At 51.0% G+C, this 15,492-nt stretch overlaps 1 protein-coding gene across 1 annotated transcript in view; it reads right to left on the reverse strand.

Moving 5' to 3' along the window:
* The window catches only part of GABBR2 (gamma-aminobutyric acid type B receptor subunit 2), a 341,390-nt gene that overhangs the window by 66,028 nt on the left and 259,870 nt on the right, over positions 1–15,492 (reverse strand). Inside the window, exons 10-11 of the mRNA XM_081803256.1 lie at positions 13,732–13,882; positions 10,864–10,996 (exon numbers count right to left, since the gene is read on the reverse strand). Of these exons, the coding sequence (XP_081659382.1) occupies positions 10,864–10,996; positions 13,732–13,882 (284 nt within the window). The remainder of the gene's footprint in view (positions 1–10,863; positions 10,997–13,731; positions 13,883–15,492) is intronic.

Below are 15,492 nucleotides of genomic sequence, written 5' to 3' on the forward strand. Positions count from 1 at the left end.
ATAAATAAAAGCTATATTCTTCCGCAAGACGATCCCAGCAGGTCACCTCACACACTGTGGTGTTCATGCCATTTAAAGACAGCCCCACAGACCAGGATGAAACAACACTGGAGGAAAGAACTCTGAAAGCAGGACAATGGGACCCCCACCGGCAGAGCTGCCCACCACGGGCTGGCTGGGCCCAGGGTCGTCACTGAGCGGGCGGGACCTCTGCAAAAGGGATGTTATTTCTCTTCCCACTCCTCCACCATCTCTTTGAGATGGAAATGGACTCTCTTTGCCTCTAAGGGCTCTCCCCGGGTTATTTCCCCCACTCTCAGGCGTCAACTACTTTCTCTGTGCTGACAAGTCCCTTACATCTTTCCCAGCTTCTGTCTCTCTCCTGAGCTCCAGACCTGCATATGGCACTGTCACCAGAGACCTAGGTGATACCTAGCTGTGTCATAAAACTTCATACTCCACAGCCAAAGTTGAGCCCATTGGCTCTTCCTCTGAGCAGCTCCATTTCCTCCCAACTCAGGGAGTGGCGCCATTATCCACACCATCCACTGTCACCCCAGTTAAGGACCTGGAAGTCTTCTCCCTTGGGGAATCCTCCCCACCGCCACTCTCCTCTCCACCCGCTAAGCCTGGCTTCTGCCTCACTTTCTGCCCAGACCATGCTTTGCCCTTCCTTGTGTCTGAGAGGCGAGGCCCCGTGCCCGCACCTCCTGGGCTCCCTCGCCCTCTGGCTTTCGGCTGGACTTGGAAGGTTCCACCAGGAGAGTGGAGGGTGCCAGGAGAGAGAAGATGGAGTGTGTGCTCCCTGCTGCCGCTGCTTCGGAGCTGTATCTCTGGCCGAAGCTGGGTCTGTTCACATGGCTCAGGCCCTCTCTGGGTTCTGGAAAACACTCCTCTCTCGATCCCTTCCGGCATAGGAGTAAAAGGGCTTCCTGTGGTTGCTAGTCCCCAGGTGCTTCGACCCCCATGTTTGTTTCCTTAAGCTTCCTGCACCCCAGGAGCTAGTCCCTCCACTAAAACCTCTCTGTATGACCCACGGTGGCAGACTCTGTGTCCTGCCAGGCAACGCCTGATGGCCATCTTACTGCATGTCTCTTGCTGTACACCCCCTCCTCTGTGTACTCATGCTGCCATCTGGGTCAGTCATGACAAGCAGGGGCTCCAGAGTCAGGCTGACAGGGGTTCAAGTCCTGGCTTTGTCACTTGCTATCGATGCGAACCTGGGCACGTCGTGTAATGTCTTTGCGCCTTGATTTCCTCATCTGTGAAATGGGAACAGTGGTGCCTCTTTCTTCATAGAATGGTTGTAAGGATTAGATGAACGAAGGTGTGTGAGGGGCTGAGGTTCTTAATCAATGTCTGATTCTTGTTCATGTGTTCCTTACCACCACTCGCTGGTCCACCTGGGGAGCCCTGGCTGCTCTTCCCACCTCTACCCTCACCTCCTGCTCACCATCTGACCCGCCCCCTTGCCGTCCTGGGGCTGTTCTCTAATGCAAATCTAAGCAAGTCTCCTGCGTTTAAACCCTTCGCTGCCCCCACTGAACCATCAGGTTAGACTCTGGATTCTTAGCAGGGCGTAGCCCCTTTCCTGCCACCCCCCACGGGGCACTTCGCATCCAACCGATCCCACGCTGCTTGAATATTCCCCGCCCCGACTGCTCTGGCTCATGCTGTTGGCCCAGGCACCAGCGATTCTCTCTATTTGGAATGATATTCCTCTCTCTGATCTCCTGCACAAATTCTTATCCTTAGTTGTGCTCTGAAATCCAAACTCATGAGCCACCTCCTCTGAGAAGCCCTCCCAGACCTTGCAGGGAGATCACGGCTGCCTCCTCCTTGAGACCTGTGCCCTCATGCACGTTTCTGCTGTGCTGGCCACCCTGAGATGTCTATCTGATTACCTGTCCACCTCTCCCACCAGGTGGTGCTACTGGGAGGGAGGGCCTACGGTGCTCGCTTTTCAGTCTCTGGGGCCAGCACTGGGTGAGGAGGGGGTGATCAGGCTGGATGAGCCAGCTTAGGAGGTAATGAGCTCTTTGTCATCAGAAACATGCCTGAGCCAAGCACACAAAAGGAAGACCATAGAGGGAACTGGAGCATTTGATGGCAAAAAACGCTGAGTTCATGCCATCCGTGGTCCCTTCTACCCAAAGTATGCTGTTAGGTAGTGAGATCCCCATCACTCCACATATTCAAGCAGAGCTTAGAGGACCCCCTGTAGGAACGCTGTAGGGGCATCTCCTGCACCGAGGCATTTCCTGCACTTCCTTGATGATGCCCCGGGTATCTCCCTTCTGTGTGTCTCTATGAGGCCAAATAAACCAGAAGGTTCTGAGGGGCTCTAGGGTTCTGTTTCCACTAAAGTCTCTACTGATTCATCAACACAAGACAAACAGCTACTTCACTTTTTCTCCCAAAGTCTTAAACATATTTACTCTTCTACCAGTAAGGTCTTTCTTTCCTCCCCTCAGTGGCCGCCCCCCTCCGCACACTGCCTTGAACACTTACATCCATGAGGCAGGGAGAACTTGAGGCAGGTGATACCCATATCAGTCTCAGCTATGAAAACGGAAAAAACAATTAGACACATCTCCAAATGGAAAGAAAGATCTATGCCCAGAACAATTCTGCTCAGCTGCTTGTTCAACTGATTTTGGGAAGGCCTGCCTGGCAGAGGGAAAGGCTTTCATTGCTCTTTGGGGGACCAGTGGGCAAATGGACACACAGCCTCTCTTGCAGGTTCTGACAGATGACTGGGACTCCCATGCTCTGGGCCTCCTGCCACGACAGAGGCATATGGGCCCCGGGCCGGGAAGGCAGATGGTAGGGAAGCTCTGGGGGCTGGTTGGATGCTGGGGAGCAAGACGCTTTCCCGTTGTCCAGTGAGGTTCTAAAACCTTTTGTTTCATTCTGACCGTTCACTCCAGGCAATCAATAGTGAGAAGGTAGGTAAAGAAAACCCAGACTGTCAAAAAGCAAGACCCAAGCCTCTATTATGTACATCTTCCTGGGGCAAGGGGTGAGATTTGGTGTGTATCCTGAGGCAATAAGCCTTTGAAGACCGTGCTCTATAAATTGCTCCAGAAGATCCTGTCTTGCCCAGGGTCCTTGAAGCAAAAACTGAACAGAAAAGGCCCTCTAGGGTTTGGAGTGCAGCAAAACCTTTCGGGGGAGCGGGGGGGGGAAGGTACGATTCAGGGGGCCACCGGAGATGCTGGGTACAAAAAGGGGTACTCTGGGCCCAATGGGGGCATCTTAGGAGCCTTGGGCAAATTAGAGAAAGGCCTCCCTTTTGGGAGGAGGAATTTCTGAGAGGCAACCCCGCCCCCAGGACCCTTTTGAAAGAATCTCCTCCTTAAGGCCCTCCCAGCTGAAGAACTGAGCAGACCACTGGATGAAATCCGACTCCCGCTGCCCCTGACGCCCACACAGTGCATTTGGTGGCCCTTGCTCAGGCGTCAGAACACAGAGTGAGGGAAGAGGCCTTTTTTCCCTTCCCTCCGCGCGACCCCAGCAGGTGTCTGGGCCATGAGAAGCTGGCAAATTTTCTGGATGCGTGATGTTTTCATGTTTTCAAGATGGGTGGTGGCAGCCTGGGGGCATGGGGTGTGGGCATGGGGGGGCGCCTCCATGCAGCTTGGGGGACTGAGGATGCAGATGAGTAGGGGCTGGGCCAAGAGGGGGAGGGGAGAGTGGATGCACCATAGTGACTACAGCCGCTATGAAACTCATGGGCATTTCAGGACTTCCAGAAATAACTGCTGCTCATTCTGAGGGGTCCCCTACTTAAAGTCTTCCCTGATCTGTCCCTTCACTTTTGGCCCTCACTCCCTCCCCCAGGCACCCCCCATCAGGGCATACAACATCCCGAATGATAGTTACTTGTTTGCCTACATCTTCCCGTCTACACAGCCAGCTCCCTGAGAGCAGCGGTCTATGCAGCCCAGCCCTGTGCCCATAGGCCCTGGCGCACAGTCGGTGCCTGGGAGATGTTACCATGGGGATGAATGACGTATAGGACCAGAGCCAGGGCATGGAGAGACCCACATGAGGGTGTGTGGGCTGGGAGCACATCATCTGCTGGAGGGTCTGGGAGCCTCTGGTGCCCTTCTCAAAGCCAGAAGGCCCTGGATGGCCCGGGGTAGAGATGGGGTGGGCAGGTCGCCACTGTAAGAGGGGAGCTGCAGCCTCTCCAAGACTCCAGTTGGCCCCAACAGGCCCTGGCAGCCAAAGGGACTGGCTGCCTCCCTCCCCTAGTCTGAACCTGCCAGGCAAGGCCACCGTCAGACACTCCGGGCATCCCCTGGCCCAGGCTCCCAGCCACCTTCCGAAATCACAAAGCACTCTACCATGGCCAGACGCAAAAGCACAGGATTGCAGGCTGAGACAGCCCCCTCAACCACATTATTACATCAGGTTATCTCTCAGCTGCCTCAGAAGGAAATCCCCAAGCAAGAAACATCACAGACATTTATGGCCTTTTAACTCAAAGCATCACTAATTCTTCCTAGACTTGAACTTCCTGGGAGGCCAGATGGGTGTTCTCAGTTTGCCTTTGCCTTTTGAGTCAGAGTCAGAAAATCCTAGCATCCCAGGAGGGCTAGAAGAGGGCGTCCTGCCCCTTAATCCAGTGCCTGCGCCCCCACCACCCCACTCTTCCCAGTTGCTGCCCATCCTGAGATCATTCATACACCTCTTGTGAGCAGCGTGGAGGGCTGAGAGCACGCTTCAGGACCCAGAAACCAACCTTGCCTCCTGTGATGGGGCTGCTCTGCTTCCAGAAATTTCAGGGGGGAGGCCCAGGGACAAGGTTTCTGATGCTTCCCTTTCTCTTCCATGACCAGTCTCCAAGAGACAAACACGGAAAAAAAGCAGGGTTCTAACCTTGACCTTTGTACTCTGGGTGTGGTCTGGGAGCTTGTTAGAGATGCGGCGTCTCAGGAGCACCCCAGAACTCCTGAGTCAGAATCCGCATTCACCGTGCGCCCCAGGTGATTCACGTGCTCATGGAGGGGCATTTTTGTGTGTGTGTGATCAGAAAAGCTTATTATCAATACCTAATAATAAAGCTGACAATGAATTAGATAAAAGGTTTTGTTTGTTTTTTTACTACTAATTCATTTCGCATTTATTCTTGAAGCTCCTATGTAAAATACTCCCACACCAAATGAACGTATTATGCACACAAAACCTAGATAAGCTCATAACCATGAGACTGCTGCCCAGCATGGTAATGTACATTTACATATTCTCTCTGCAACATGAATTTAATAATATCTGTTGTGGATTCTCTAATATCAACAGGAAGATTCCTTTTCCGTAGCTTTCTGCAAAAGGGTCTGAGATAGGACTCAGTTTGATTTTGAGTAGCACTGTTCAGTTTGCCCTGCACACTGCGCTTCACATAATCTTCTTTGGCATTCAATTCTTTAGTCCAAACACCAAGAAGAAACTTAAGGAACTTGGTAATGATGTCCATGTCCTTACGATCATCGCCTTTTCCTAAATACTCCCCCAGTGCCTCTAACTCTTCAGTGGTGGTGTTTTCTTCATGAACTTTCAAATCATTCTGTGTGTCTTCCTCTCCAGGTTCCTGACCACCCACAAGCTCACTGAGGTACTGCTGGTCGATCTTATCCAAAGCTGCTTTGGACAGGGTGGTGGTTACCCTTGAGGGGGGCGTGGATAGCAACTGGAGGAGGACAGGGACCACTTCCAGGATGCTAGCAGTGGTCTGTTTCCTGGGCAGGATGCTGGATTCACAGCTGAGTTCAGTTTGTGAAAATTCACTAAGTTAGATGCTTATGATATGTGTGTGTGTGGGGGGGTGTATACTTTAATAAAACGTCAAAAAAAAAAAAGAAGGAATTGGGATTGTCAGAAATTAGAGGCAGCTGGGAGCTCTACAGCTAAGCCACGCTCCTCTGAGCTGCCGGGAGAGCGGCCGATGCCTGTGGACTTGTGTGGGAGCGCCCCGAGTCCCACCTGCCTCGTTCTTGCCTGCCTGCCCGAGGCCCCTTTCAGCACTGAGGGTGACAGAGATACAGCAGCTTGGCTTTGACTTAGGGCCTGAGTCTGTCCCTGCCCCAGTTCTAACAGAGCAAGGCCATGTAAGGCCAGAAGTCCCCACGGATATACCTCCATCCAATCAACCAGCACCAACACCACTTTTCCAGGCTCTTCTTCATCCCAAGTTCACTGTGCTTTATCAGCATCTCTCTGAGCAGCGTCCATAGGGGAATACCAGTATACAGATACAATCCCGTCATTCATAATGATAATTGCTAACATTTACTGAATCCTATTGGGAGGCAGGCAGTAAATGCTTTGTGTACACTGTGCTACTGAATCTTCCCAAGCCTATTATTATGCCCATTTTAGAGAGGAGTAAAGTTAAGTCACACAGCTGGGAAATAGTGTAGTTGGGATTTGAACACAAAGCAGTCTGACTGTAATTCTCTTATATGCTAGGTACTCTGAGATGCTTGGGGATGGATAAAAAATGAATGAAGAAATATATGAAAACCCCTGAATTATACACCTTAAAAGAGTGAATTTTATGGTATGTGAATGATATCTCAAGTTTTAAAAATCTGAATGGACAAATTTTGGGGTTGGGATAAATGTTGACTGCATCCCTAAGAATTTGGTGGACCTGTTTCTCGGGTATGAACCAGCTAGCAACAAATATATATATATTTCTTTAAAAAAAAAAAAAAAGGAATGAAGTATCTCAGACACCTCTGTAGTCCAGCAGACCTAGTCCCAAACTTCAGTCCTGCCACCTAGCCATGTGTGACAGAGTTTCAGTTTTCTCTCCTGTCAAGTAGGAACAGTGAACTTCGCCTTGTCAGGGGGTTGTGGGGATTAGAAGGGACGTCTCCATGGGGCAGCAGGCTGGGCCTGGTGAATCACAGCGCAGAGTACTGAATTTCAGGAGGGCACAGGCCTGGGGAGTTAACATGGCGCTGCTGACTGCCTCCACCCCCAGCGATGCCCCGAGAGCTCCTGAGGCTGTCGAGAGTGCTGCTTCTCACCCTTCCGTGCTCATGCTGGGGGTTCTGCCTAGGATCCCCCAAGGAAGACAAGCGCCTTTTCTCTCCCCCACCCATCTTGCTCCCTCTCTGGGCTGCCAGGGGCAGGGATTCCTGAGCCAGGGCAGCGAGTAAGTTTTGAGCCGGCATTCCCACAGCCCCTGGCATGGGGCCTCTGGCCCACGCCCAGCACTGTCCTCACAGGCAGCTCCCTGCCCACAGGGGCCACGTTGCTATGGTGATCCCACTACCCACACAGTGTCCAGGGAGACAGCACAGTGTAGCTGGAGCTGTTTCCAAGTCTTGCTGAAACCAGGCTGGGAAGATTCCTGAAAGGGTCAGAGGGAATGGGGGGGGGGGGTAGGGGGAATGGGAACTAAGTGTAACTGCTTCCCTAGCAGTAGGTGTATGTGCGTGTGCGTGCGTGCACGTGCATGCACTCACGCGTGCGAGGGCATGCTCACACATGCCACCACCCCCCGTCCAAGTTATAATGGCCCTCCTGGGCAGAGGGACAGCTCCTAGAGAGGCATAATCTCATGACCGTCACGGGTTTCTTCCTGAGGTGGTGTTCATGGTTTATCACTGTGTTTTGTTTCCACATTGCAAACGAAAAGAAAAAAGAATGGCATTCGCATAGTAGCAGGACAGACTGAACTGTGCCTTCTATTGCTCCACACCTGAAGCTGGCTTCATATTCTGCCTTGTCCTTTATCCTATAAAAATAGCCTCTAGGACACAGAGCAGGACACCAGGACTGTAACTGTGACCGGGAGAGAGCCGCCCACCTGCTGCCTCCCGTGCTCTCGGCGCCTGACTGCAATCATCCCAGTGACCCACCATCGTGCACGGGGATTTGTTATGCTCATTTCACAGATGGTGAAACTGAGGCTCAGAGAAGCTAAGTCACTGGCCACAGTCAGGGGCCAGTACGTGCAGGGGTGGGAGTCCCACCCAGGCTGTTCAAGATCTGTGCTCACTGAACTAGCTGGCCCTGCTTCTACCTCCTTCTCCCAGCCCGGTGGGTGTTTACCAGCGGGGGGCCCGTTTAGCCCAGAGAGAACAGAATCCAAGGCACCAAGTAAAATAAAGGAGCCAAGCCCTCGGGAATAGCAGGTGGAGCACAACCCAAATTGCACTCACTGGGGACTGGTATTTAGGCTCTAAATTCAGGAGCTTTCAGTTCTCCTTCCTGAGCGATATGGGGAATTATTAACTAGATGACCCCAGTCCTAACCCATGTGCACATTTGTGCTGACCCAATTCAGTCCAGAGTAGTTAATCTACGCTTCTTCCCCACAGTCATGAATGTGGGTTCCCCTTTGCAGAGCCTCTGAAACAGCCCTGACTGCAAATAAATGAATCCTCAGGGATGGTGAGAACCGGGGCCTAACATCTTCCAAGCCCTCGTGTTTGGAGCTAATGCCGATTTGTAAAGTGCTTTATGATTTATTCATACTGCCTTGCCAGCCTTCCCAGGACAACCTTCCCCTTACACAAATGAGCGCGACTCCCAGAACAGAATGTCAGGCTTCATTAGAAGAAAAAAACCCAGGTGTGGGGGATGTCCCTTTTTTTTGCTCCCTAGCTTACATCATCCAGTGTTTGCAGGATTCAGGTCCCAGTCGAGAAAGCACTTTGGCCCCTAAGCAGGGTAAGAAGTCAGGAGGTTCTTCCTGGGAGGAAGAGACCCTCTCTTACTGAAACTCAGGCCAGTGGATGCATTCCCAGGGGGGCAGGCTGCAGGTGACCGAAGCCAGACAGAGAGGGGCCCCAGGAGCGGCCAGGGTAGGGCTCTGCTCCCTGATTCTTGGCTGGGAGACCGAGGGGGGCCCCTCAGCTCTCAGGGGTGCCACGGAGTCATCAGAGCTGTGGAAAGTACAATTCACCACACGGGCTTCTGATACCATTTTCATTACTGGTGTAATCATGGTCTCCTCAAATTTGGGGGGTATCCCCAGGTGCAGAGGGAAGAAGGAAATCCCCACTCTCCTCGCTTAGCTTCTTCCGGGTGCTTCAGGAACCCCTTCCTGTGGCCTCACCCCTGCCCACAGGAAAGCTGACCTCAGACACACGTGGCATCCATGAAACTGCAAGGGCCCAAAAGTCAAAAGTCATGCTGAACAGAAATGCAGGGGACTTGAACGCGAGGGACCTAAGGGTCTTCACGGCATCCCTAAAATGAGCAAGACCCCCACAAGCCACGGTCACCCTTGTGCCAGAGGGTCACACTTGCGAGGAAACACACCGCTAAACCACACCCACAGGGACTTTGGAGCAGCTCAGCGTACTTCTTCGGATGCTCCCTGTCCTCTAGGGTATCAGGGGCTCCACCACACACTTCTCAAATGGAAACTTTCGGACAGAGTAAGAGATCTGTGGGCATCTCACTTGCTAGGCAATTCACATTGAAGTTACTGGTAACATGAACAATTTCTTGGTGCCATGTGAGAGTCAGTCCGATCTAATCATCTGCAGGACTCAGGGGGGCATCGTCACGTATGGCATAAGATCCAGGGGGCTCCCCTTCTTTCCATATGCTGTCTCAGCACAGGGACCGGATGCAGCCCCACCAGTCCTAGGTGTGGATGCTGACCTGCCGCACGTGGAAGGAAGGGGTCCTCCACTGTTTCTCCCTCGCTGCTAGGGTAAGTGTCCAGTAGTGGGCGACCCTGAGACCTGAGATCAGCAAGTATAATCCAAAACAGACTGCTGTGCAAAAAAGGGCCTACATTGCTCTTAACGCCTTACAAGAAAACAGTAACAACAAAAGAGTCGCTTTCAACTAATCTGGCCAACACGGATCCTCTGGCCATCCCTTCTAGCTCTGGTCCTCCAGGCTGGGAATTTGATGAATGATTGCATTTGGGACAATACAGAGACCCAAATGGCTAACCCAGTTTTGAGAGATCACAGTAGTCAAAGTCCAGAAATAAATCCCAACTGCTCATTCTCATTTTAAATAGCGAGCCAGTGATAGTTTCATCCGAGAGTGAGTTCTACACCACTGTTAATTGCTAATGCATAAACTCTTGTTGAAAAAACCACCACCACCAAGGAGGCAGCGAATGTTTAAAACACAGTAATTAATGTTCAAAATAGGATTTCTAAAATATAGTTAATAAATTACACTGTCTTGTTCTTCCTTAAGTATATGCATTCTCAATGGGGGTATATAGTTCCCAAGGGGGCAAACATTGGTTTTTAAATGGGAAAATATTACTCTTTCATGTATAAACTATAGATATACATACAACATATAAACATACAGTATATCTTCAGTATTAAATTTTCATGAGATAATTATAAAAAAAGTCTAAAAAGGCTTCTTAGGGGAGTAATAAGGAAAAAAATGGGTTGAGAAACACTGCTTAAATAGAGAATAGTGGCTCTGGTTTTTTCTATATGACTCAAAATCACACGCATAGACACCTCTTATCCTATTCTGTAATAGTTCTTGAGATACACGGGCAGATTTATTCCTTCTTACATGGCCCTGACCCTGACCCCAGGTGTGGATCCTTTTCTGGTTGGTAGTTTTCCTCCCTCGCTTTTAAAGGCTAGCTGGTTATCCCTTGGGGGACTGTTTTCTAGCGGAGGCCTGTTAAATCCATGATCTTAATTTTGCAGGCAATACTGAAGCCCATTCCGGTCTGAAAGCAACAACATACTGCCTTGTTGGAACTGCATGAACGGCTCATGAATGAGTTGTCTTTTGCCTGTTCATATATTTTCATTCATTTCTGGGTTTGTATCTGCACTTTTGAGGATGGAAAACCAAGAAAACCTTATATCCTATACCCCGAGAAGATGCAGAATGACTTACGGTGCAAAGTGTTTCAAAGGTCTTTTCAGACACAAAGGATCCATCAAGGCCAAAGAGAAATATCGATGCATAGGAGAGCATCCCTCCGAGGATAATGAGGTTGTTCATATACGGACTGGACATCTTTATCAGCCTGCCAAGAGAAAGACGACAGTTAACAGAAATGTTAATGTTGTTATTCCTCCAGCAAACATTCCCTGAATGCCTGCTAGGTGTATGGTGTTGCCAAGGCTGGAGGAGAGAGAAATGCAAGCCCAGGTTTCCTCCACTCCCCACCACCCACATCCCAGGCTGTGCACCTGCTAGGGGCCGCTTCCCCCTCACTAAAGGACCCTAGAAGCTATATAATGCTACTGGTGGATTTTTCCTCCATCAAGTTCACCTATCATTTCTCTAGGGGCAGCTTGTAACACCAGCTTCTTCAACCATTCATTTTCAGTTTACACAAACACCTTATTAAGGCAACATGTCTTTTTTTTCCTCTGGGGCTGGGAAGATAGGCTAAGTCTAGAGAATTCTACACTTAAGCTCAGCAGCCTTAAGGGAGGAGGGAGGTGAGGGGGAGAAGGCCACACCACCCTCCACCTTACCAGGTGGGCCCAGCCTAGGAGGTCTATAGGTGAGCACTCAGGGCTGCTCACGAAGTGTGGTCACCAGGTGGTATGCGAGCATTCACTCCGGCTGTCTGAAGCTCACCCGGTCTTGTGCACAAAGGGGTCACACCCATGCACAGGAACACCTCCCCTAGGCATTAGGTGATAAAAATGGACAATGCAGTCCCCATCCCCACCCTACCCCTGTCCTCACCAGGCTGCTGCTGGGGGTATTCTTTACACTCCCACACTCTACACGCTTGTCTCTCACCTCCTGCAGGAATTCTGCTTTGGCTCCCAGCTGCCCAGCAAGCCAGGCTTGGCTGAGACCAACGGCTAGCTGGAATTCACCCTCAGAAGTGCCTGGCTACCCCAGCACAATCCACTCGGTCTGTCTTGGGTTTTGAGGCGCCCCCTGGTCCAAGTGCTCTTTTGCAGATTGTAAATATGGTCACTTGTTCCCTGAACATTTTCTCTTGTACTCTGCCATTCTATGAATCCTTTCACATTTAAAAAATGCAATGTGTCCAAGTGGAAGAGAGATAAAAAGCCTGGTGTAAATTATGGATTGCATGCGGCTTTTGAGCTGGGAGCACGGGGTGGAGCCACCCTACAGAGGTGCACCCTTGGCAGGCCACTTGGCCTGGCTGAGTCTCCTCCGGAGTAAGACAGGAGCCCAGATCATACTGCCCAGGGCAAGTGTGCAGCTCAGAGGACGCTGGATTCCTGGAGGTCCTTCTGCAAACCATGGACTGCTAAGACCCCTTCATCTTTATTACTACGAGAAGCTGGGGAGGGGAGAGGCCAGGCGTTGGGCTGGTTACCTGGAGGAAAAGGACCTTAACAAATAGATAGCATTTAGGGACATAAAAGTGAGGGGAACTTGGAACAACTGTGACATTGATTCTTATTTCTTTCAGATTTTTTAATCTGCAAAGCCAGTCAAAAAATTCACATAGATGCCAGCCTACTGCGAAGAGTAACAGTAAATTTCCACAGGAGGGCCAAAACGGGGTAGTTACAGAATTAAAGGAGTTTAGTCTCACAATAGGGGCAACTTGCTGTTAAGATAGGTATTTTGGAAGCTTGCAGAAAAGGAGTCTAATATTAATTGAGAGCTGATTCTGTGCCCAGGCCTCGTCCAAATGCTAATGGGCATGGTCATCAGTTAAGGTTTGTACAGAGTAGGTGAAACTTCCTTCAATTTTTTTGTGGTGGTGTATGTGTTAGTGATGTATAGAAAATAAAACAACAAGTGAATAAAACTCCTTTTGTTCTTCAGGAAATAGGTTTGACCTAATCAAAACCAAAAACAACAACAAAGAAATATAGAGCCTCCAAGTTCTGTCTTTGCAAGCGGGAAGAGAAAAAAAGAAAACAACCGTGTTCTCTGTGGAATCAGGCTTGCTCCTGGCTGCCAGGAAGGTCACACAGCGTGGCTTCTGGGCTTGATGTCACCAAGGCTGTGCCCCTGGCGGCCCTGCTCTGAGCCCCTGCTCAGTGGCTCCCAACAACCCAGGGAGCTGGGTCCAGGGGTTTGCCGTGGGAACCACAGAAGCTGGTTGCGCGCGGTAAACACCACCGCTTGGGTGGCGGCCTGTTCTACCCACGGCTGACCGAATTAACTCAGACGGGGAGCTGCTCTCCTCCAGAGAGTGAAGAGCCTGTGTGGTGGAAGAGAAATCAAAGCGGGATACCCAGGGGACCCATTCTGCCACACACAGCAGTGTGGCCTCGGACGGTGGCCTTCCCTCTGTCACTGGGCTTCGGGACTCTCATCTGTGATCCGGGGGGAGTTATCTGAGGGTTCCAGTGAGAATGATGGGAGGGAGGAGCTTCTCGGGCTGTAAAGTACTGTCCCGGGGGGGTGGAGCCCCTTCCTGAACTCAGTGACTCCCTTGGGCAGAGCTTCCCCACGACGCTGGGGGGTGGAGCCAAGACTTTGGGGGAGCTCCTGCTTCTGTGTTTTCCCTCCTGCACCGTACAAAGTGGAGGAGGCCTAGAGACTCAGACCCTTGGAGTTTATTTAACCCAGTCCTCCTGTGCAACCAGCAGCCCTGCCTCTGTGTGTGTGTGTGTGTGTGTGAGAGAGAGAGAGAGTATGTACATTACATGGAACATCTAATCACATCCCAGGGACCGAACGACCACTTTAGAAAACCGTCCCAAAAACTTCTGTGCCCCTGGTGCATCGGTCATGTGAAGTCCCTACACTTTATCCACGAGTTTGTCAATCCGGAAAGCATCATCCAAGAGGAGGCTGTGAGTGGCTTACTTCTGATTCCGATTCTTGATGTTGAAGAAGAGAAAAGCGCTGGCCATGATCATCCCCAGGATGGTGAGGGCAGAGAGGATGCTGTAGAGAGGTAGGGAGATCTTTCGGAGCTGCTCCAGGATGATGGTCTTGTCTTTTGGTGGCTCGGATCCTAAAGGCCAAGGAACAGACACCAGCTGAGCCCGGTGCATGGTCAGCCCTCGAGAACACCTTTGCCTGCATGTCTTGCTGTCTGGCACCTGGACACGATCTCTGAGCAGGACACAGCTACTGGGGGAGAGGGCTCCAGTGGTCGGCCAATCTACCGGCAGGGAGCCTTAGCTAGGACTTATTTCTTTCTCTAAATAGAATCAATAAGGAATTTGTGATGCATTTAACAGCCATTAAAAGACTAGAATTTGCTTTGGTCTAATTATCCTGTTGAAAAACCATCCCCATTTGTCCCCAAAGGTAACAGCAGCTCGGAAGGCACAGGGCTAGACGCTGTGAATGGGTCCCACTGGGTGTCACTGGGGGCGAGGCACCTGGCTTGGGCTCTCAAGGACTCTGCTCTGACACGTGATAATGACCACCCTCAACAGGACAGACACTTTGCCTGTCAGTTCCATGGAGACAGAGATGTCTCTGGGCGTGGGTTTTCTGCCTCAAGGTCATTATGTTATAAAAGCTCTTTCTGGTTTTCCATTTTCATAAGCCTCACTCACTGTGGGAGGCAGAAGCTACTGGCATGCCTCCCCCTCCCTATCATGCCAGGACTGGACCAAAACTGTGGGGTTGCATTTCTCTATGTGACTGAAGAGCTGTCCCTGCTCATTCTCCACGGGCACCGGGAACCTAGGGGAGCCCTGAGGGCCTCAGAGAAAACTCATCTTTCTGGTCGCTGGCAAAATTGTCTGGATCCAGCCTGGTTTGGGAGGAGGGGTGCAGGAACTCGCCCCACCCCGCCCCACTTCTTACAAATCCCTTTCTTCTCAGCTGCTATTTCAAGTCAGGCTTCTGCTGCAGAACTGTGAAACACTGGGGCTTTTCTCTCTGGTGGGGAAGGTGGGGAGCCCGGGGAGCCCCAACAGGGGTCATGAGGACCGCACCATGGCTGTGCCGTGGGGGCCAGCCTGGGTCACACCTCCATTCCCAGGGGACAAGAAGAGGATGGGCAGGTGTGGCAGCAGGGATGGAGATCTCTGAACATCTGTGTTTCAAAAACTCTGCTAGCAAGTTCAAATGTGTTTGGAAACATTCAGGGGATAAGAAGAGTTCGAACCATCTAAGCAGGGAAACTGCCAGGTTCTAAAACAGCTAGGAACCTGCTCGCATGGTTAAATGTAAAGTTTTAAGCAATTCCACATAAAGGAACATTTTGAAGGAGTGGCTTCAAGGGCCGAAGGTCAGGGCAAAAACAGACACAAGGTAAGTGAAGTAACACCATTTCTTGCTTCCAGAAGTGAAAGCTCTACATCTGAATCCTTCTTCCACCATTCTTCCCTTTTTTTCCCCCAACCTCCCACCCCTAAGCGAACCTCTGGCTGCATTACACTGGCTCAGGTGTCTTCCGGTTTCCAAACACTAGAGCCAACCTGGGGGTGCCCGTGAGTTCCTGGCTGGGAACAAGTCCATCTCTGGGCATTGAGAAAAGACCTGAGGTTTGGACCAGCAGGTATATGATGATTGTGACCACTCGCTGCTCATGCAGAAATGACGTCAGGAAACTGACCACATCTCCTCTTCCTTACTCTACCTTCCCTCCCCCGAAAATAGTGCCTT

Source organism: Leptonychotes weddellii, chromosome 14, assembly GCF_054177405.1.
Source record: "Leptonychotes weddellii isolate Sample4059 chromosome 14, ASM5417740v2, whole genome shotgun sequence".
Lineage (NCBI taxonomy): Eukaryota > Metazoa > Chordata > Mammalia > Carnivora > Phocidae > Leptonychotes > Leptonychotes weddellii.